The 24,380-nt window shown below is 40.5% G+C and overlaps 1 protein-coding gene across 2 annotated transcripts in view; it reads right to left on the bottom strand.

The window, feature by feature from the left end:
• LOC126161711 (androgen-dependent TFPI-regulating protein-like) overlaps positions 1 to 24,380 on the bottom strand; it is a 217,044-nt gene that overhangs the window by 125,488 nt on the left and 67,176 nt on the right. Inside the window, exons 4-5 of one of the 2 annotated variants that reach the window (XR_007534947.1) lie at positions 23,857 to 24,008; positions 23,569 to 23,751 (exon numbers count right to left, since the gene is read on the bottom strand). Coding sequence is in view for 1 of the 2 variants with exons in the window: in XM_049917740.1 (XP_049773697.1) it covers positions 23,693 to 23,751; positions 23,857 to 24,008 (211 nt within the window). In the remaining variant the exon portion in view is untranslated. Of the gene's footprint in view, positions 1 to 23,455; positions 23,752 to 23,856; positions 24,009 to 24,380 lie in introns of those variants that run through there. The other variant, XM_049917740.1, reaches the window with a different exon arrangement.

Raw genomic sequence — 24,380 nt, 5'->3', positions numbered from 1 at the left:
CACACACACACACACACACACACACACACACACCTCATGCACACATGACTGCCAACTCCAGCATCTTGGGCCAGAATGCAACATCACATGGAATGCAAACAGCATTGTGGAGTGGGTAGGGAAGGGGAAGGGGATGGTAAAGGGGAGGGGAAGGGAAAGGGGAAGGGGAAGAGGAAGGGGACTGGGAAGGGATAGTAGTGTACTTGTGGGGAGAGAGATGAACACTGTCTGGTGGAGTGCACAAGGACTAAATTGCAGCAGGTGCAGCACCAGGAGGTTGTGGGAGAGGGATGTGGGGAAAAAAGGAACAAAAACTGAGAGGAACAGGGAAAAACAGGTAGATGCATTGGCAAAGGGCTGCAAATAAACAGGTTAGGAGACAAGAATGGGGAGGAGATGACAGGACATAGGGTGTGAAACTGTCAGGTGGAGAGTGTGGGGACAGTATGTTACCGAGGGTTGAGGACAGGGTAATTAGCAGAGAATGCATTGTAAGGATAACTCCCATCTGCGCAGTTCAGAAAAGGTAGTGGTGGAGGGAGGGGTCCAGATGGCTTGGGTAGAGAAGCAGCCATTGAAATCAAGTGTGTTGTGTTCAGCTGCATGTTGTGCCACAGGTTGGTCTACTATGTTTGGGTACATTTTGGCGGAGTTCATTCATCCTGGTGAACAGCTGGCTGGTAGTTGTACCAATATAAAAATCTGTGGGATGATTTGAGCAAAGCTGATAAATGACATGGTTTCTTTCAAGGTGGCCTGACCCCTGATAAGATAGGATAAACCTGTGACAGGACAGGAATAGAAAGTGCTGGGTGGTTTGATTGGACAGGTTTTGCACCTGGGTCTTGCACAGGTATATGATCATTCTGGCAAGGGGCTGGTACTGGGAGCAACATAGGGATGGACTAGGATATTGTGGAGGTTGGGTGGGTGATGAAACACCTGTTTGGGAGGGGTGGGAAGTGTCTCGGGTAAGATGTCCCTCATTTCAGGGCACAATGATAGGTAATCAAAGCCCTGGCAAAGGATGTGGTTCAGTTGCTCCAGTCCAGAGTGGTACTGGGTGATGAACGGGACCTCCTTTGTGGCTGTTTTTTTAGGGGATGTTGGGATGATTGAGGTTGTGATGCGAAATGGCACAAAAGATCTGTTTGAAGGCTAGTTCTGAGGGATAGTGCCTGCCTGTGAAGGCCTTGGTGAGACCCTCAGTATGCTGAGCAAGGGAGTTTTGTCATTGCAAATATGCCATACCTGGGTAGCCAGGCTATATGGGAGATATTTTTTGGTGTGAAAAGGATAGCAGCTGTGAAAAAGCAGGTACTGTTGGTGGGTTTCATGTTGACAGAGGCACGGGTGGAGCCATCAGAGAGGAGGAGGTCAACATCTAGGAAGTGTCACACTGGGTTGAGGAGGACTATGTGAAGGGAATGTGAGAAAAGGTGTTGAGTTTGTGAAGGAATGAAGACAGGGTGTCTTGGCCCTGGCTCCTTATCATTAAGCTCTCATCAATGAACCTGAACCAGACCAGGGGTTTGGTGTTTTGGGAGGCTAGGAACGTCTCCTTTAAATGGCTAGTTAAGATAGCGGACATTGGCTTCAAGTTTGTGATGTTATGCCACCTCTCCTCTTTTTTTACCTCCATGCTGCAGATTCTCCAGCAATGAACTTACCTTGATGCATGTAGTTTGCTTGTCAGTGCAGTATATTGTGAATAAATCACTTATAGTGTAAGGTATTTGTTTCAGAACATTGTGTGTAGTACCTGATAGATGAAATGAAATTAATTCAAGCTAAATTGGTTGTTCATATCAAATGCATTGTTTGTATGTGTGTAAATAGTTACATACAATGATGTTATTGTGATTTTCAAATTTAGAGACATGCAATGTCATTTTTATTCAAAAGTTTTCAAGAGCATCAAGTACACTGTTGAGGACTGCAATGAGGCTTCACTGTGTGCAGCTGGTCTGCTGCTCAGTAATTATCAGCAGTGCTATCCGAGACTCAGAAGATCGGGTGTCTTTCCTGTGACTTGAGTGACACTTCTGGAGTGCAGGCAGCTAGCAGCAAATATCACATGAGCAAAATACATTCAGTTGTCTGTTACTTATTTATACAGTAGCAAGTTAAGTATTGATCTATGGTATATGCAGTTTTCTTTTTAATCCTGCATGCAAAGCATGTGTAATTACTTTTACATAAGGTCCTCAAGGGAAGTAAAATGCAAGTAAAAAATTATATTTTAATAATTGGTTGTGCATGGTTGCTTTAGAGGTTCAGGCTCTCCCATTTCAAATACAGCTATTAACAAATGACAAATTTTGTCCTGTCTGGGTGAAGCATTACTGTATCATTCACATTGTGGTGCAAAGTAAGATTTCACGATTTTGCATTACCATTAGAAATCTATGCTTGGACTAAAGTCTGTGTTAGACATTGATCTCCTGAAAAAATCTGACTATACTGTAGTGCATCGTATTTCCTCTCTCTCGCAGTGATAACTTTCATGAAAATGCATACTGAGCTATTCACCTCGGCTACAGCGACAGATAGGACAGCCAAATCTGCCGGCAATCAGGACCTGAACAGAGCTGGAATAATTCCATTTATGCAAGGTAATTGGCATTAATATCCAGAGTTTCCAGTCATATAACACAGTTAAGTTGCATGACAGGTCTCCAGTATGCCTATTTTTTCCTTCGAGAGGGACTCAACTACTTGCTTGCTATGCAAGGATCCAGCAAATTACCTGGGTAAGAGCTATACCTTCCAAAACTGGTTTTATTAAGCCATTAGGGAAATGTGTAACTATTCACACAACAAGTGGGTTTGATTTTCAGTCTCATGTTTTAAAATTTCATTATTAAATCACGATAATACAACCTACAGACTTGTTGAGAAGAATTCATATTCTGATGTTTGAAGGCTAAAGGCTCTGTGATGTCACACAGCAGCCATTTTGCTGTTTTGATGTCATGAAGTCGCATGCTTTTACTATCTTGCGCTGTTCGCAACATCATGAATAGTGGTGACGGAACTTCTTGACTCATATTTTATCCCGTAATCCTTAGGGGGAAGGGGAAAAAAGCATTTAATGATTAACCTGTATGTGATGCTACAGTTTGATTCCTAGTTCTACTGTCTCCAGGCTGTCATAAGTAAACTTACATTGACAGACTTCTCATTATTCTATTTGATTTTTGGAAGTTGGTACCATACGTGGGTGATAAAAGCATTAATGTGATGATGAACTTAAGTGTTTCTTATGAATTATTTCAATACTGTATCAAGTAATCTGAATAATTGTGTAATCAGCAGTTATAAGCGTTGAGCTTGGCTGTATTATATCATACATAAGTATCATTAAAAGCTTGCTTGGTGCGATATAAATCACTTACTGAAAACATTTGTAGTTGACTATCAGATAGAACTGTGGTGTACATAAAGTACTCAGACAAAGTATAAAATACTGGGGTAATGATGTACAGATGTTTCATTTAAATGTGTAGCTCTTGGCTCATTCATAATATTGTGATACAATGAAGTATTTGTTGCAGGTTATTTGTTGCTAGCACTCATAAGTGTGATTACAGTAAAATCATGTGATTTCTGTGCTCAGATAGCTACAATTTATTGTTACATAGCAGTTAACTGAGAATGAACTTTAGACTCAAATGTAGCACAATGTTGAATATGTAAGTTGAATGTTGGGTCCTCATGCCGGAAGGCCACCTTAACAAAATTCAGCAGTTATTCTGCAAAAGTGTTCAAGGTGTAGCACTAGAAGTACTTTCTGATAAACCATTTAACAGAGTGTAATTTGTAGTCTTTGAATGCATTTAATGTTCAGATGCGACTAGCAAGTATGTACTCCTGAGATGGTTCTTTGGAAGCATTTGAGAGACATTTTACAACAGGTTACACCTGTTTGTAGTGGCAATAATATTGTGTGAACTAAATACTTCGTATATGCCTCACAGAGGCCATCTTACATGACTTATGAATGCAATGACCTTGTTATTATATAGTCTTTTCTACATGAAGTATCCCCTTCCATGACCAGGAACAATTGGTTGACAAATACAAGTCTGTTCAACTTAGAGATTACTGTTTCAAAAGCTGAGTTGTACTTTCATATTTTTCTATGATTGGCATGATTTTTTCATGACTACAAAAATAGTTATTATGACTTCCATTTAACATGTATCTATTGTTAATTACAAAATTATTTCTCTCTTCTCTGGGTGCTAATTCAGAAAACTATGACTTACACTGGTGTTCAAAAAAGTGTTGAATACTTTGAGAGGTGATGGTACTCACTGAAACAAGAAAAATAAGTCCATTAAATGTGGATCCTGAAACACATACTTTCTGAGGTAAGGCCAGTAAATGTGGGTCAAGAAATGCATATTTTCTGCTATAAACATGTGTTTACAGGAGGTGTTCAATGTTGCATCCATTTTTGACAGTGCACTCTTCTGTCCTCTGGTGTGAGGAATGACACACCCTTTGAAGTACATCCAGTTGTCATACCTGCTGGTGCACGTTGAAGACATGACCCTGTAGCGTTCGCACATCGTTGATTGCCATGGCATAGACCAACCTTCAAGTGTACCCATAATCAAATGGCTAGGGAATGAGGTCTGATGAATGGGCAGGTCAAAGTGTATGGCCCTCGACAAACCCAGTAGACCTGAAATGTCTGTGTTAGATGTTAGTGCACATTGTGATGAAAGTGTGCTGGTGCACCATCATACATGAATCACATTTTTCTTTGATGCTGCAATAGCATGATCTACTAATATAGCCTACAATATGACTCGAATCACACAACTGACTGCACGGCACCTAATGGTAGGTAGAGTACTGTGAGTAAGACATCATAATACCCTGCAAATACATCTGATGCCAATGCAATGACTGTGCTAATATTTGCAACCAAGCATTGCAAAGCCCTTCCTATACATAATTGTTTATCTCAGAAAGTATGCATTTCCTGGCCCATGCTTATCGGACTTATTTTTCTTTTTTGGGTAAGTACTACAGCTTCACAAAGTATTACATACCTTTTTTTTTAATACCCTGTATACAATACAACACAAATGCAAACACATATGATCGTAAACATGAACAACACAAGCAAATTCTTACTGTGTACAGGGGGCAGCAATGCATCTCCTTGGCAGTTGTCTTCATTCTCCCAGTCATAAGGAGGAGTGAACTTCTTGGTTCGCCTTTTCTTCACCATGGGATTTCGGAGCAATACTGTTATCACTGGGCTTGTACTAAGGAAGTTTAGTGCCTTTGTTGCTGTCTTCCTATTGCTTTTGTGTGGCTTTGGAATTACTATGTTTATCTTGTTTCAAAATGGATTTGGGTCAGTGGGTTAGACTTTTTGTGTTGCCTATATTGATGCCTTGGTGCAATTTGTTGGTTTCAGAATGTGAATTCAAGGGTCTCCGTTAAACGGCTTCATGTGGGGAATATCCTGCTGCCTTGTGGGCGTGACAGTTGTATGCAGATGCAATGAATCCTACAAGTCTGTCACAATCTAAGTGTGTTTTTGATGAATAATATGATAACATTTGTGCAATAGTTATGTGCACAAGCTCCGGGTACCTGTTGGCTTTATGGTAAAAGGGCATAGTTCATAATTTTTTGATTCATAGTGTTTTGAAAACTTGTGCAACAATGCCGACATGAAATTTGAGCCTTGAGTGGTGAATGTTGCTAGGGGCTTCCAAATGGCAATACAAAGTGACTGATAAAAGTGCAAGCAACAGTTTTAGTAGTCATATCTGCAAGTGTTATCAAAATCAAGTACCTTGAACAGTGATCAATAACTAACAACATATATTTACTAGTCTTGGTGCTTTGTCGAAATTGGCCACAGATATGCAGGGCCACAACATTAAATCATTTTGATGCTTCTGGTAATGTTTGTAAAGGAACTTTAGTCCTTAGTGGACTTCATACACGAGGCAGACAATTTTGTATATACTCCCAAACATCAGTTTGTTGACCTTTGCACCAGTAATTCTAGGCTATTCTTGCATTTATGGCCTGTCATCCATTATGTCAGGCCTGTAAACTGTCATGACACTGTACCATTATTAGTTGCAATTCTTTATGTATTACTAGTCTATTACCCAATGGAGACTGTAATCTTCCTCCTCCTTCCTATGTCCATCTGTTGTCCACATTCATCTTTTATAAAGATTTGAGAGACTCGAAGATTACAACAAACTTTCTAGTTTACTTAGTTTGTCATATAGAGTTGGCTACAGTTCTTCTCATCTAGGGGTCTGATTCTTGAAGCTGAAAATGTTACATTTCATGTTGTGATATTCATTATTTTTGGCTTCATTAAAACAGCAAATAGTTAATACTTTCAGCCAGAAGGCAAATACTTGTTTATAAAGAATGATTAACGTATAATAAGGTGTCGCATAGCGATGGTGGAATTTCCTAAATAATGTAATTCGTCGTCTTTGGGTAGCAACATAAGCAGAAGAATACAGATAGATATGGGATCCTTCACTATTTTGTTCGCTGGAGAACATATGAAGCCTTGAGTGCAAAAAAGACTTGTACTGTTTTTCTTAGGTAAGATGGACACAGATTTGTGGCAGTCTGCTCTAATTTTTACTAAATGTATAAAAACGTGTTAAGCGGAAGTTTGAGTGAAGTGTAAAAAGAAGAACTGTTAAAACTTATCATGATGAAGCACGAGTGACTCAAGAGGACAATGGCTATATAAAAGAGTGCTCAATGGACATGAATCGGACATAAAAACCTACCGTCAATGTAGTACTAAGCTTAAGGTACGATATATGTTTTAGTTATAATAAATATTTGTTCTGGGAATACTGAATCATTTAGCAGTACTCATTCCTATCATCTCCTCAGTACTATTTTCATTTTAATTATACATTTTGCTAAGATTACAGACACCAAGATCAGCAGTCCAATGCGCGTGTTACATTGACCAAAAGAAAACTCTTTGATTGTCTTCTTGCATCAGCTTTAATATATAATTCCCCTTTTGTGTGATGTTACTGTTGTTTTTGCGCCCTTAAGAACTTTCTGGTCCCTTAGGAAATTGTTTTCTCATAACAATAACTTCACGACCGGGTATGATCATATCTACGATCATGAAGTAATTAGAAAGATGATAACGCAATTTCTGAACTAACCATGTCTGTAACTGGGAAAAGTGACCCTAAAGTCCAAACTCTTCCTGCTGCAGCTAGAAATGACCTCAGTGCGCTAATGGAAATGCTGAAACAACAGTTTGACGCAGTAAATGAGACTATAAAAACACAGAATGAGACTGTTAATGCACAATTAGATGCTGTAAGTGAATCAGTAAAAACACAAAATGAGACTATAAAAACACAAAATGAGACTGTTAACGCCCGATTAGACGCTATAAGCGAATCAGTAAAAACACAGCTAGCCACAATCAAAACAGATCTGCATAAAGAAATTATGGCTGAATTAAATACCCATTTGGGTGAGGTGCAAACTAAGATCAGTGATCAAATTCAGAAAATGCAGAAACAGGTGAAAAGTGAAATAGCTGAAGTATCTGGAACACTGAACACAAAAATTCAGGTAGCTACCAAAGAAATTGACATTGAAGGTGTATTAGAGGATCTGTTGAGGCAGATAGACTCATTCAATATTGAAGAACAGGTTAAGAGCACTGTGAAAGCACATGCAGAGGCATTCTCAGAACACTACGGTGAATGGATAAAGGGTAAAGACATTTTTATTGAAAAGAAGGTCAGGGAGGAGCTTAGAGAGACTGTCAAGGATGTAACATATGAAATCTTAGCTGCTCCTGGTAAGTTGGGAGACACAGTGGTTTCTGAATTGGGACAGATTCGGAGGACACTTACACGGGATCTTCCTGAGTGGAAGCAGCAAGTGGTGGATGAGGTCAGAATGCTGAGAAACTGGGTAGAAAATCCGCACACGCATACGCAAACTATAGGGAACAACTCTATAGATGGTGACAACTGTCAATCAACTCCTTATGGTTCACCGTCTGATTACATGCAAAACAACAGTTCTGTTGAGCCTCGAGTGGGGAAAATAAATGATACGCTCACAATTGTGAGTTTAATGCAAGAGGAAAGTGTGATTAAGCATCACACTTTTCCTGTTTTTCATCCACAGAAGCGAGAAATACACCCCATCGTGGTCCTAAAGAATTTTTCCGGTATATTTCCCAGGAGCTGGACAGACCGACAGTGTATTCAGTTCGTCACTGGATTTATTTCCGGTGATGCAGCATTATGGGGAGCAGAAATGGTAGACACATGTAGGAATTATAAAGAGTTTGAGAAAATGTTCTTGGCAAAATTTTGGAGCAATGGGGTACAGCAGAGATTATGGAAGGAGGTGTATGGTGCGGAAATTTTCAATGAGAAGCATGGAAGTCTCCGGCGATACTTTGAGAAGTATCTAGCAAAAATTAAATTCTGGGATTCTCCGATTTCTTCCAAGGACGTAATTATGATTCTCAAAAGGAAACTCCCTGTGTCAATTAGAGAGAAACTAGTAAATGTGTCCGAAGAAGACACAGATGTATTCCTTTCTGTGCTGGATTCCTTAGATTTAATAAGTAAGGACGTGCGCTCCAAGGTTGGCAGCGGCAAATTCTTCCCTGGCAGCCAGAAGAATGCATTGCACACGGACAACAGTGCGCCGAAGGAGAGAGCGAGCTACTGCGATCACTGTTACCAACCTGCCAGCTGTTATGAAAACACAAATGGCAATAACTTTAAACGGAAGCAGTAAACCAATTACAGTAATCAGCAGAGATACCACCCAATCTATAACCACCAGGAACAACAGCAGTATGGAAACCGGCCCTTTAATTCCGCGCCTGAGCAGTATGGAAATTCTCCACAAATGAGTGGTAATTTCTCAAATGGGCTAGTGTACAATCAAAGTTATAGATGGGAAAATAGCAAGTGGCATGGGCAAGGTGGAGGCCACCCAGCACAACATCAGAACAACTTTTCCTGGGATAGAGGGCCACAGAACAATTTTCAAATGGCACCAAATGCTAACTTTCCTACACAAGGAAATGATTCTGCCGGCAACCAAAAGATTGGGTGACAACAGCCGTCTCAAGTATTCTATTCACAAGTGAATGCACCCAGTGGATTTGACCCCTTTACACTGGCGGCCATGAATGACAAACATACTAAACATCCTGTGGAAAATTAGAGGCAGCACTTTTCAGCCTCCTAGAGGTCACTGTGGATTTTGAGTGGAAGCACTAACGAATCCTCTGATTCTGAGTATGTTAACGCGATTCGATATGACCATGAAACCCTCTTACGAGATGACCTTGCACTTGACAGAGAAGCTCAAGACATTAATGACATTTATGATGAACAGGTCCAGGCTTCAATTAAGATTTCTATTGCAACATTCCTGTCACAGCCATTGTTGATACAGGAGCAAACATCAATGTCATGTCATCATGTCTCTTCAGACAGGTGTCTTCTGTTTCAAAAGATTTATCATTGCCGATTCAGAGTTGCTCCATATCAGGAGCGATTGGTCTACTGGAACAGAGAGTTAGTTTACAGATGCAGCTTCAACTGCAGACAGAATCTGTTTTGGTTTCTTGCCTCTTTTCCTTGTGTGAACTGTTAATGATAATTATTATGTTGAACAGCACACTGACTACATGGTAACGGCTACTACATGTAAACTTTAAGATTTAATGTTAAGTATGGAAAAATTGTTTATAGTGATGGACATGAACTGATATTGCTTCAACAAGCTGAAGCAGGAAATTAAGGTTTCAGAAAGAATTTCAATTTAACTTTAAGTTACGAGGTGATTGCCCAGAGCTATATAAATATGTAAAGGTGAGAAATGGAGGAGGGTGCATAAATAAGCACTTCTCTCAATGTACAAGAAGATTTATAGATTTATATTTAGTAATGTAATTACTTGAAGTTCTCTTGTAAACGCCCAAATTACCTGCTTAAAAAAAAATACATGTTCAAAACGTCCAGACAGTGAACAGGAGTGGAGGAAATTTCTTAGCTTAAAGTTCAGTTAAAGCATGCTGTTAAATGAGAAAACAAGTGGTAACCCACATGTGTTCACACAAGGGGACAATAAGCTGTAGTAAACTAAGTTAGTTGAAGTACAGTACAAAAAGAGAGGCAAACCATGAAGCATGAATAATGTAGCGTAAGTGCATCACGAGGCCATTAATTGCTATGAAAGTAAACAGTTTCCCTGTGATCTGAGCCAAATCTAAGAGTATATGAGGAATGTTAGCTGACGAATTGATTTCAGTAGAATCAAGGTACTAAATAACCACACATCAAGCCCCCTGTATCATAAATAAGTCCAAGTAAAGATCTTCAGAAGTTTTGTAGTGTAATCTAGCGACCATTCAATACCCTAATTGATGGCTAATCTAAAGAACAAGCAATGCAGTGATATTTAAACTTAATACTGACTATAACCAGAGTAAGACGTAGAAGTAACAAAGCACGCTTTTTTTTTTTATGGACAGGTTGCGTAAACCCAGTGAAATGTGGGTAATTCCATTCATGCGAAAAATAGTAGACACGTGTTACCTATTTTTTTTTTTTTTTTACAGAGAACGATTGCTGAGTACATGAAGCGAAGAGGGAGACCTATTGTTATCAAGTCTGTCCTCAAATATAAAAATTTTGGCAAGTACAAAGGAAAGTACAAAAGAAAAGGTTCAGCATTAAATGCATATACGTTAAGTAGTAGATATGCAACGTGGTAGTAGAAAATGATCTTGGGTGCACTAAAGAATAAATGCAATGAGTGTTGAGAAATCTGTAGTTTTCATAATGAGGAGATGAGCCCTTAAAAGAAAGTTTGAAAGAATATTTTTAGATTCACTAGTGAAAGTAAACCTTGAGATATAAAGAGTCCACTCATAAAGCAGTTGTTCACTGTACTTAACCAAAGGAATGACAATTAATTGTAAATATTAGCTCATAAGTGATCTGTTGTAAATAGTAGTGTATAAGTCTTTCTGTACCAATGGAGGAAACCTGCAAAATTGATTGTTTTGTAAATGAACACTATCGACGAAGGAACTGAGCACAAATGCTGTGTGAAGATGCACACTAAAGTGCGACGTGCCTAATAAATACAACTGTTCAGTGTGTACTAGTGGTAGTGTTGTACTGCAAGTGTAAAAAAGTCAAGGCTACGACAATAGGTGCAACGCAAAGTTCTGTGTTGTCATAAGTGCAGTGACAGCTAAAATATTCATCGTCACTTACCTGTGAGCCTCATGGGAGGCAGTTGACAGGGAAGTATGGAGGCAGCTTCAGTGTCCGACTCCTCCGATGGAAAACGCGCACGAAGTGTGTGTATCGATGCACTCACGTGATACAAAGTTCACCAAAAAAAAAAGAGCGATCGACGACCAGCAGCTCTGTTACAACCTGAGCACAAACCGATACTGAGTATTGGAACTCATGCAACACTGTGCAGCTGCTGTGAGTGGCTAACATGTGGGTGATGAAACAATCCAAACTTTAAACTGCTAACTGCCATGACTTCAATCATACGTACTGGAGGAAAGACATTTGCACACTTGTCTGACTACATTTTCGTACATAAATTAAGCAATTTTCTTGAGTTGAAATTAAGATGAGTGAGAAATAGTTTGTTAGATTACTCAGACCTTAAAGCCATTAATACCGGCTCTCCTGAACACTGCTAAAATGAATTATAATCCTGTCTCTTGATGGACAAAGAAAATGAATGTGCACTATAGGAAGACCCTGAACTCCAGACCAGTCCCAATCCTTAACAAATGTATCCAATAGGTTGTAAGTTATACTAATAATTTTCCACTTCTTCTGTTTCATATTGTAAATAAAAACCCGGGAAGCCACTTGAATTCCTGGCACTACAGTGGAAAGGACAGATGTACTGCATGAAGAATGCCGTAGACAGCTAACACAGAAAGTGAAAGCATCACCAAGTGTATTGCTATGCTATTAAACTGTAATTGAACCACAATGAGTCAAAAGAGGCTCAACATTGTCCACTCTAGTTTAGTGAAAATAAACACACACTGTACTTATGTATTAGTTGTTAAGGTCACGAGGATGTAAATTCTGAATTCTATCCCCTGAAGTGAGAAATGAACGTTCACTTATTGTTATTAGCAAATATGGACCAAACTTAAATATGCACATACATGTGAATCTTGTTATTAAGGAATGAAGTGACTGATGAACAAAGAGTGAAAAACTTTATTTTGAAAAATGATAAATATCTGATATATGTTTATAAATGTAATTTCAATATACGTACTTAGTACACCAGTAACATTATGTAAGTGTCATACCAAAAATCATGAATATCTCATGAGGACATGAGGATCGAGGTAATCCTTCGACATTCCCTCTCTCCCCATGGGAGGCGATGTGATATTCGGTATTTTTGGCTTCATTAAAACAGCAAATAGTTAATATTTTCAGCCAGAAGGCAAATACTTGTTTATAAAGAATGATTAATGTATAATAAGGGGTCGCATAGTGATGGTGGAATTTCCTAAATAATGTAATTCGTCGTCTTTGGGTGGCAACATAAACAGAAGAATACAGATAGATATGGGATCCTTCACTATTTTGTTCGCTGGAGAACATATGAAGCCTTGAGTGCAAAAAAGACTTCTACTGTTTTTCTTAAGTAAGATGGACACAGATTTGTGGCAGTCTGACCTAATTTTTACTAAATGTATAAAAACGTATTAAGCGGAAGTTTGAGTGAAGTGTAAAAAGAAAAACTGTTAAAACTTATCATGATGAAGCACGAGCGACTCAAGAGGACAATGGCTATATAAAAGAGCGCTCAATGGACATGAAACGGACATAAAAACCTACCGTCAATGTAGTACTAAGCTTAAGGTAAGATATATGTTTTAGTTATAATAAGTATTTGTTCTGGGAATACTGAATCATTTAGCAGTACTCATTCCTATCATCTCCTCACTACTATTTTCATTTTAATTATGCATTTTGCTAAGATTACAGACACCAAGATCAGCGTGTTACATTGACAAAAAGAAAACTGTTTGATCGTCTTCTTGCATCAGCTTTAATATAGAATTCCCCTTTTGTGTGATGTTACCGTTGTTTTCGCGCCCTTAAGAACTTCCTGGTCCCTTAGGAAATTGTTTTCTCATAACAATAACTTCACGACCAGGTATGATCATATCTACGATCATGAAGTAATTAGAAAGACGATAACGCAATTTCTTAATCAATAGCACACTAGTTGTGACTGCCTCAAGCCACGTGAAACTGCAAGTAAAAACTATTCACATTTCATAATGCAATATTTTATGACAATGGTCAATCCATGATTCTTACGCCAATTGTGATTGATAAAACAGTAAGCAAAATCTCAAATTCCAACTTTTCCATTGAATAACAACATCACTTTTATTTTGTTACATCACAACGTCCTCATGGCTGAACTGATCTAAATAAATTTCAAGATTATTGTTGGAGAATTTTTGTTTTTATGTAAATCTATTTTCTCACATTTTAGTATACCATACAGCCTTGTGATTTTTCACATGTGGGAGTGACAAGTCGATAGTCAACAGGACATTGAAACATTCTCTTTGCGAGTGATGTTCTTTGGTGGAAACAGTGAGTGTTCGTTTCCCACGTTAATGTATGTATGTATTGCATTTGTGTGGTACAACAAAAGTAATTATTCCCAGTATAAAAACCACGCAAGCGTTTTCCTTTATATAGTGAAATTACCCCTACGTAAGTGGTGACCCCGTAACTAAGCGGTGTGACAGTAGACAAATTTCTTTAGATATTTTCCGCGCCATCTCGTATCGACATGTCGTCTGCACAGAATTTGTTCTGTGACATCAACAGCGTCATCCTGAACATCAAGAAGGAGCTTGACATGATGCAGCAAACCCCTCAGTTCACAGTGCCATGGATTCCTACATCTCATACTGACTTCATCCACGATGTTACGTTTACAACCGCACCACATGTACTGGTGGTTCCCATGCCAATGCCACAGGATATTGCCTCACATAACCAGCCCGCGGGACACTCCGATATCAGACCAAATGTGCTCTCATTTTCATCACCCGCATTGGTGCCGCTCCCACGAGTGTGGCCCACCCACGTCGCGATTACAAATTCGGCCCCCTCCTTTCATTCCCGAACGTCCAGAATTTGGTTTGCTTTTATGGAGAACATTTTTGTGCAGCAACAAATAGTCGATAATTTTGAACAGTTCACAATAGTGATATGCAACCTGCACCAACGTGTGTCGTCAGTGATATCAGATATAATTATGCAACCACCACCACAACAAGCCTACGCCACCCTCAAGACGGCGTTCATTTCACGTTGCACAAAACCTGTGGACCAGCAAATAACACAGCTCCTGTACCACGAGAAATATGGTGACAGGTCGCCTTCAGACTTTTACCGGCATTTACGTGCTATGATGGACCCTTCCATGTTCTCAGACACTTTACTGTGCACATCTGGCAACAGCAGTTACCTCCACAGCTATGCTTAACCTTAATTGATTACGAGGGCCGGCCATTAAGTGAGTTGCTGCAAGTGGCCGATAGAGCGCACTCCCTGCCCGACTCGCATGCCACAGTGGCCGCTGCCACAACCATCTCAGCCAACAACACCAGCCAAGCATGGCCAGAGCCGATTGAAGCAGCACCTCCAGCTTGTGCTGCCATGGCTACATGACAAGCACCGGACGTGACCAAAGATTTCTGATCTCTCCGCGCTGCCATCAATCAGCTGACTGCCCAGCTGCAGTGGCTAGAGCCACACAACATTGCGGCGGCTGACACACACACGCGTCGTCACCAGCTGTAGCACTCACTGCATTACGCAAACAATGGCACCGGTTATTGCTGGTTCCACCAGCGTTTCGGCGCACAAGCTACGAAGTGTAAGGCACCGTGCTCACACCCAAATGCATCCCACGGCCTTCTTTAGGCACAGCTGATCATCACAACAAGCAAATGCACCTAAACTCACAGACACATGAGAGGAGAACACCCCCATTGCAGGACAAGCCTACGTTATGTGGATCAACTTCTCCAACAGCTGTAAGGTATGCAGCTTCACAAAGACTTTTTGTTCCTGATCGCTCTACAGGATGGATGTTTTTGGTTGACACCGGCTCAGATGTCAGCACTCTGCCTGTAAATTTCTTCCCTTCAGACAAACGTGCTGAATAGAGCACTTTGAAAGCAGTCAACAATTCAGCCATCCACACATATGGACAGAAAACACTGGCAGTGGACATTGGACTACCAGAGAAATGCAATTAGACCTTCGTTATGGCTGCTATCTACCAACCTATACTAGGTGCTGATTTCCTGGCAAAACATGCATTGTCCATGGATTTACGCAAGTCACAACTTGTCCATTCTGCCAATGGATGGGTTATCCCAGGAATACAAGGATGTCCGACCTCTCATGCATGCTCAAGGGTAGATAACCTCAGTGCACCCACCTGGGAGGACACCATAGTGATGAAGGAATCTGACCAGCAGATGGCTCAAATGACATCAAAACAGTTGACAGCAGAACAACAGGCTCCTGCGGTTTCACCCGCAAAGGCGACACCCAAGCCACAACATGGAACAAGAAAGAACAGGGTGAAGCATGAGATGGTGCACCACATCCGTACAACTCCAGGCCCACCAGTCTCCTCACGTGTTCGCAGGCTTGCACCTGATCACTTGCAGGAAACCAAGACCATTTTCAACAAGATGCTACAAGAAGGAACTATACAGCCATCCAACAGTCCATGGTCCTCTCCTCTGCACCTCGCCCATAAAAATAATGGGTCATGGCGCCCGTGTGGTGATTATCAAGCTTTGAATGCCCGAACTGTTCCGGACATATGCCCTGTGCCACATATACAGCATTTCACCCATTCACTGGCCAGGTCTACCATATTCAGAGTTTTAGATTGCTGTAAGGCTTATAATCAGACCCCAATGGCAGAGCAGGACATACCAAAGACTGCAGTGACAACCCCATTCGGGCTGTTTGAATTTTTGGTGATGCCATTTGGGCTGAAAAATGCTGCCCAAAAATGGCAACAGTTTCTGGACAGCATGCTAAGAGGGCTACCATATTGTTTTGCCTATTTAGATGATATTCTGGTGTTTTTGGGGAATGTTTCTGACTATCAGAAACACGTAAACAAGGTGCAAAGCAGGCTTAGTGCTCATGGAATAACACTTAACATGGACAAGTGCCTGTTTGGGGAACCCGTGGTGACCTTCCTGGGTTATAAAATGCCAGCTCAGGGCGTTTTCCCACTGCCAGAGAAGCTGGAGTTGTTGCATACCCTACCACGGCCTCAAAACTAACACGATCTCTGACGATTCCTAGGAATGATAAATTTCTATCGTCACCACCTCCCCGGAACAGCAATCCAGACACCATTGAACAAAGCCTTAGCCAGACACAACAAAATTGGCAAGCGCCCACTCCCATGGACACCCGAGATGGACTCTGCTTTCAAGGCACTGCAAAACAGCCTTCACAACGCAGTGGGGCTTGCACACCCTGCATCATGAGCTCAGCTAGCCCTAGTAGTGGATGCAAGCCAAGTTGCAGTCGGTGCAGCACTACACCAGAGAGTGAAGGGTCATTGGCAGCCACTAAGTTTTTTCTCACAAAAACTACAGATGGGTCAAACTCGTTGGAGTGCATACGACAGGGAACTCCTTGCAATGTATGAAAGTGTCAGGCACTTCTGCCCTTTCATTGAGGGCAGGCAATTCACCATATACACCGACCATAAACCTCTCATGGCATCTTTCTACAAAAGCAGCGATTCATGTTCCCCCCACCAGGCCCTCCATATCGAGTTTATATGACAGTTTTCGACAGACGTGCATCACATCCATGGTGCCGACAACATTGTGGCAGACTATTTCTCGCGCATTAATGGGATAAGTCCAATGTTGGATTATTCTGAATTGGCAAGGGCACTGGCTTCAGATGCTCAGCTGCAGTCCTTGTTGGTGGACTCGTCCACTGGCCTACATTTACAACTTATGGATGCCCCCTGCAGCCCATTTAAGGTATGGTGCGACACCTCCATGGTTAGACCACTCCCATACATCACTACCCAATTCTGACGAAAGGTATTTGACAGCATTCACAACCTGGCACACCCAGGAACCAATGCCTCAGTGAAGTTAGTGACGGACCATTTTGTGTGGCCTTCAATCAAGAAAGATACATGGCATGAGCCCGCAGCTGTTATCAGTGTCAATCTGGCAAAGTGAGACGCCATGTTCACACTCCAGTAGGACAATTCCCAACCCCAACAGCACGTTTTGGGCATGTACACATTGACTTGGTTGGACCCCTCCTCCCTTCGGAAGGTTACAGGTACTTGTTTACGGCAGTCGATCATTGCACACAGTGGGCAGAGGCTACACCAATCAGGGACATTTCTGCAGAGACTACTGCAAGGGGATTCTTGGAAACTTGGGTAGCTCATTTTGGGTGCCCATTTTTCGTAACCACTGACCAAGGATGCCAATTCGAGTCGACACTGTTCCAACAACTGTCGAAACTCTGCGGCTTCCAACGAAACCAGACAACTAGCTACCACCTGGCCAGCAACAGTTTGGTGGAAAGGTGGCACCGGACTTTAAAGGCTGCCCTGATGTGCCACGAGGACTCATGGACTCAAGCTTAGCCATTGGTTTTGCTGGGGCTATGGACCGCATTAAACAACAGACTCAGTTGTTCCTCGGCAGAGAACCACTACATGTTCCAGCAGAGTTCCTTGCACCAGTTCCTCTCCCAGATGAGATACAGCTACCACACCTCTTGCAACAAATGAGGAAGCAGGCAGAGATGCTTTGTGCAGCCCTGACGTCTCAGCATGGCACGCAACCAGTGTTCATACACAAGTCCCTCGATACTTGTTCCTGCATCATGCTCCGCACAGACCTGGTACATCATTCTTTACATCCACCATACACTGGACCATGCCAAGTGCCAGAACGAGGCACACACACAATGGATATCCTCCTCCAGGGAAAGTTGACCAAGGTTTCCATTGAGCGGGTAAAACCCGCTTGGACAATGACAGCACCAACTGCAATCTCACAGACATCTTCAGACACAACTCACAACGTACCCACACCTTCCACAGAGTCAGACAGCTGTGACCCACAGGAGCTCCATACCGAGGGACCTAATGTAGCAGCAGAATCATCAAGCAGCACCCACACCTGCACTAGGGCAGGCCGAGAGGTGAAGTTTAAGTACCCCACCATACCGGGTGCTCCGCACTTCAGGGCGGGGGAGGGCAGCCTGTGTGGGAGTGGCAAGTTGATATTCTACAGGACACTGAAACATTCTCTTTGCGAGTGAGGTTCTTTGGAGGAAACGGTGAGTGTTCGTTTCCCGGGTTAACATATGTATGTGTTGCATTTGTGCAGTACAATAAAAGTGATTATTCCTAACATAAAATCCATGCAAGCATTTGCCTTATAGTGAAATTACCCCTACACACATTAACAAAGCTGAACTTAGATTTTTCATACAAAATACAAATATAGTCCGATCACATCAGAGGCATGCTTACGACTCTTACACTCTGTGGAAATAACCATATTTCAAAAGGTTTACAATTTTTCTTGAAAAATGAATTTCTACTAATTCCAATTATTATTTCATAAATGAATCCAGAAATAAATATAGTAACCAGTACAGGATTGCTTGATTAATAATAGAAATTTTAAGTGGGCCAGCATTTCATTATTTCAAATGTTTCTAAAACAACCAAAAATGTCAATTGCAACATCGAGACTAAAACATTTTATAAAGTTATTCATTTTCATAAATTTTATCTTGAAATATAACATACTAAGTATAGAATTACATGAAAGTTTTCAGAAAAGTAACTGAGATAATATTGACCTGTCCAAAATTCAAAAAATAATACTGGTATTGACAACTACTGTTGAGGAAAAGTAATACTAGAGGAGGATGTCCTGTTACAAGCCTTGCAATATAGTATGCCATTGTCTATAACAAAATCAGAGAGTGGTGCATACTGATGGCATTCCACATCTCTCTCTTAGGATTCTTTCAGTTCTTCTATGGGAACATCATGAGTTTGCACAACTCTAATTTTTCTGCTAAGCGTGTCAGCATTTCCTTGCAAATAGCCAAGTGTGTGCCAGACTGTATAATCATACTCAGATAATTTTAATGTCCATCTAGTCAAATGATTGCTGGGGTCCTTTAAACTCAACATCCACATTAGCTTGGTGTGGCCTGTAACCACAGTAAATTGGCATCGATGTAAGTATCACTTAAAGCAATTTATGCCAAATGTGAGAACTAACAACTCTTTCTTGGTAGTGCTGTAGTTAATTTCTGCAGAATTCATTTGCCTGGAGGCACAACCTATTAGTCTTTCCTCACCATCTGTTTCCTGACCCAAAATGGCATCAGCCATGTAATCTGATGTATCCATTGGAAGGATGAACAGTTTTTCAAAGGTTGGGTATACCACTAGCGGCAAACAAATCACACTCCTCTGTCCATTAAAAGAATGTACCTTTCCTTAAAACATCTCTCAGTGATTTTGCTATTGTAGCATAATCTTACACAAATCGACAATAATTATTGGCTAAGTCAAGAAAAGATTTTAACTCTTTAACACGTTTTGACACTGGGAAATTATCCACTGCCTCAGTTAGCCTAGAATCTTGCTTAACTCCTTCTGCATTAATGACATGTCTGAGGCACTGAATCTGTGACTGTGCAAAAGCACATTTTTCTAGCTTTAAACTTAATTTTGCATTTTGAAATCAAGATATTACATTTTTTAATCTCTCAGCATGCTCTTTAATTGTTTTTTTTGCAGAAATTACAATGTCATTGAGATACACGAGACACATAGTAAGTTTTAAAACTCTTAATAAGAAGTTGGCAAATCTTTGTAAAGTGGCAGGTGCATTTCTTAGACCAAATGGCATGAACAAGAATTCGTACAGTCCAGACGGAACCAAAAAAGCAGTTTTTTGTCTATCTTGTGGTGCAATACCCAGAACACATATGCAGGGTGGTAAAGTATTTGCTGTTCCCTAATCTGTCTAAGGTCTCATCAATACATAGAAGGGGCTAGGTATCAGGTGTGGTAACCTGGTTTACCACCCTCATACCGACACATAGATGATAGGTTTTCTTCCCATTGCTTGATTACTTTTAAGCACAATGTTGATAGGACTCGACCATGGACTTGCAGAGAGTGAAATTATACCCACAGCCAGCTGCTGTTGAGTAGTATCTCCAGCAACAGACTGTAGGCGGTATGGTAGTCAATATCTTTCCTGCATGATTGGTGTTGCATCTTCCTTGGGAATTTTGTGCTATATGATGCCAGTAGCTGGCAAATACTGTCTTTACTCAAACAACCACACATATTCCTCTAAAGCTGGGTGTAAAAGACTTTGCTCTGACTCCCAAAAATGTGCCAATTTCTTCTTCAACTGATACCTTAATGAAGGTCCTATAAAGCAAACTTTTCTAACAGGTAATTGCTTCTTTTACTTTCTTTTAACCTGTTTTAGCTTTGCTACTTTGGTTTCTATAACCTCCTCAGCACTGGCCAAAAATGTATCACATGGTTTCTATACCACATTGACCAAATTGCCAACACACACAGGTATTTGAAACCTATTCCCCTTAATCTTGCGATGTGGGTTCCCCTTCAAAAGTTCCTCATGATAGTAATGCACATCCACTGCTCATATAATGTATGGAATCACTTAATTGAACAGTGCATGTTTTATAATCTATCACAGCCTGTTAGCATTTTAGGAAATCGTTTCTTAATACATCAGAGTCCTATCTGCATTTCCTTACTTCTTGCATACCAAAGTACATACTTGTTACCTACAATGTGCAGATCTATTGTACAGTGCCTGCAGATATGATTATCTTGTCTCCAAGTCCATTTATGTTGTAGTGTGGCAGTTTTAGCATATGCTTGTCATTATTAGAAACAAAAAAAACACTAATCTGAGATCTGATATCCAGAAGAATTTTGATGGTCTTCCCTCTGAGCTTGCCCTCTAAAACTAAACTGTATGGTTGGGTTTCCCATATCTCTGGTAATTCGTGTAATTAATGAACACATGTCACACTTCACTGGTATGCTTGAGGGTGGATACAAATCTTCCCACTTCCTTGCGTAATAGAGAAAGTCTAACTGCCTCATACAAAGAAGTGGAGGAGGCTACCTTTACCTCACTCCCAAAACACATCTACTGACTCAATATAAGTTCACTCATCACCTGGAAGCTTCAGCTTGGCGACATTTAACAAAAAATGATCTGGCCATGCACATGTATATCCCACGTCGCTGATGTTTTGCAAAAATGTTGTTACATTTTCCCCTGGCTTTCAAGCAATAGGAGGTACAAAAGTTATGGCCATATCTAGTATTATAGAATGAAGGCTTTCACGGCCGGTTGACATGGCTGTTTATATACTTTCCGGGATGCGAGGTCGTGGTCCAAGAACTTTTCTGCTCCTTACGTTTCGTCCAGGACTGCGCTGGACTTCCTCAGAGGCGCTGCTCCGCTGAGTCTTGCCGGACTCAGCAGAGCAGCGCCTCTGAGGAAGTCCAGCGCAGTCCTGGACGAAACGTAAGGAGCAGAAAAGTTCTTGGACCACGACCTCGCATCCCGGAAAGTATATAAACAGCCATATCTAGTATTAGTTTTTCAGGTTCAGCCTTATGGGCCCTTTAAGGGCCTGGAGTTGCCATATTTTTGGCACCTCTTTTTTGACATTCACAAGTTATCACATTAAGCCATTCCTAAACCTCTATTTTTTCAAGTGCATGAGTGCTTATCTGCTGTTATAGAAAAGTAATTCAATCAAGCTCTCCTGTAGCCACAGTTGCAGCATCAGGAGCTGATTTGCTCCTCTCCACTGGTTGGCAAGGTTGTAAATCAGGCATGGTTACAAAACTGGGATTGAGACCGAAGAGTTGCATACAAAAAGAGGTCTCTCTCAATTCTAGGTGACAAAAAGACCCCTTGGAAGAAGTTCACCAGAGTTGTCAACTAGCAGAATACGCTGCAGCAACTCTTACATCACACAGAAGTGGTGGTGGTGGTGGTGGTGGTGGGAGCAGAAGAGGCGGTGGTGGCAGTGACCTCAGCAGTGACACGGAAGCAGTGTTGCTGGTACCATTGGCAGCAGTGGTATGAGAGGCAGAGACAGCATTGGAGGTGGCCTGAGGAAGCTCGCTGTGGCCATTGAAGCAATGCTGCCTACAGCAGTCCAGCAACTGCCAGTGGCTAAAACTCTGCTTGGCTTGGACAGAGGTGGCACGTGGATTACAGCATGGTCAGCAGCATTACTTAGCCATCCCGGCTGATTGCTGTGACAGTTACTGTTGGCAAGCAAACTTACGTGTGAGCACACCAGGCATGTGTCCAGTGCCAGCAGACATGTAACCCCTGGCAAGGTATGGCTGGGCACATATGTGTCTACCAGCACATGTGACTGGACAGGAAAAGGTTGAGTAGACCTAATGGTGGTGATCCCATTACAGGACACCACTCATACTTGTCATGATGGGCTAAGGAGTGTAATAGGATGTACAGGACTGATCCTGTTGACTGTAGCATATACAGGAAGAATGAAAAAGGGAGTTGCCAAAAAAATAGAAATTTGTTCTCTTTCTCCTATTCTAAAGGGGAACGTGCTCAGAAGTCACCATTTTGCATGTGTAGTGCCGAAAGTGGGAAAATAACAAAGGGATATAGGCCTTAAACTGTTTTAACTACTCTTCAATGCTGGCCATGCACCAACAATCTACAATACTTACATTTGATACTATTAAATTTTATAACTGGAACATTCTGTTATGGATATCCTGTATAAAATAAAGAGCAAGTGTGAATATTGTAATATTGAAAGGCAGACATTGTTAGAGAGAAATGATGCACTTGGTAAAAAATGTCTATAAAACACAACTCAAGGAAACGCAATTAATTTAACAATTTAAATATTAGTGTAAAGGCATACTGCATTGACCACAGCTTTTACATACTTACTTCAGCAAGTTAAAAGTAAATGTTTCTGTGTATGTAATGAAAACTTAATAATTTGTAATACGTTGAGCATAACTGAAAATAGCATTTGGATATTTACCTAAGGATTCACTGAGAAAACTTTACAAGAAAATGTAAAATGAAAATTTACTTGACTTGTAAATGTTCCCATCTTTTTGTATGGAGAAGTAATATGTCCTGATAGACATGTATCCAATATCTAACTATTTCAGTTGTATGTCCAATATTTGTTGGATAGAATAAAAATACTATACAAACAAGTCTATGAAAGAAAACTGTTGTATCTCTTATTTCCACCACTCCACATTTGTACATTCATAACATAAGTTGCTTCTTAAATCCAATAAAATCCACAACAATAACAGCAAAGATACCTTAAGAATTAACAAACTAACCACATATTAAATTTGAAATATCAGTAACGGAACTGGTCAATTTCTGCTACAGTTTTGTGTCATTTTTAGCGTTGTTTACAATAATAAAATTGTGTTTGGAACTCTATCTGTGTTTATTTTGTTTTGACAAATCCTTTGCTTTCATCTTCTGTATTTCATGGCCTGCAAACAACATGCAAGTTATTCTCAACATAGTTTATAGGCTACTTATATAAAGAAAATGAAGACATTATTAGCATAGTTATGTTAAACAAGCTGGATAGTTACCCCATATTTGTGAATTCAGATATTCACCAAAAAAAGACATCAGTATGCATGCTATAAATGTTACAGCTGATAAAGAAATACGCTGGGTCCAGTCCAAAACTCCATATATTGGATAGAGCCATGTTCCATCATAGTAGTATGTAGAGTAAAAGCTGAAATTTTGAAAGAGATATGAATATTGTCCCTGCATAAGTAATCATTTATTAGAGATAATTTTTCCTGAGAAAATTGCATAGCCATGTTCTCATACAAACTGGAACACCATAAGCCTGAAACAAAATGCAAATGGCTGATAAGTCACAAATATGTCTTACTGAATTTAAATATTTGTTGTAAACCTACAAAATGATTCAAAATATAACACACGACTGGTAAAGATAGCACCCAGTTTAGCTTTTACTATAGGTTTCACCATTCACATCTAAGCACAAAGGATGTTGGAGCATTCAGTGATCATAAAAAGATTTTCATTACAAAAAAGTGATGAATTTGTTAAAGGTTTCACTTCAGCACAATGCGTCGTA

The sequence above is a fragment of the Schistocerca cancellata genome, chromosome 2, assembly GCF_023864275.1.
Source record: "Schistocerca cancellata isolate TAMUIC-IGC-003103 chromosome 2, iqSchCanc2.1, whole genome shotgun sequence".
Classification (NCBI taxonomy): Eukaryota; Metazoa; Arthropoda; class Insecta; order Orthoptera; family Acrididae; genus Schistocerca; species Schistocerca cancellata.
This window is presented reverse-complemented; position numbering and strand designations above follow the sequence as displayed.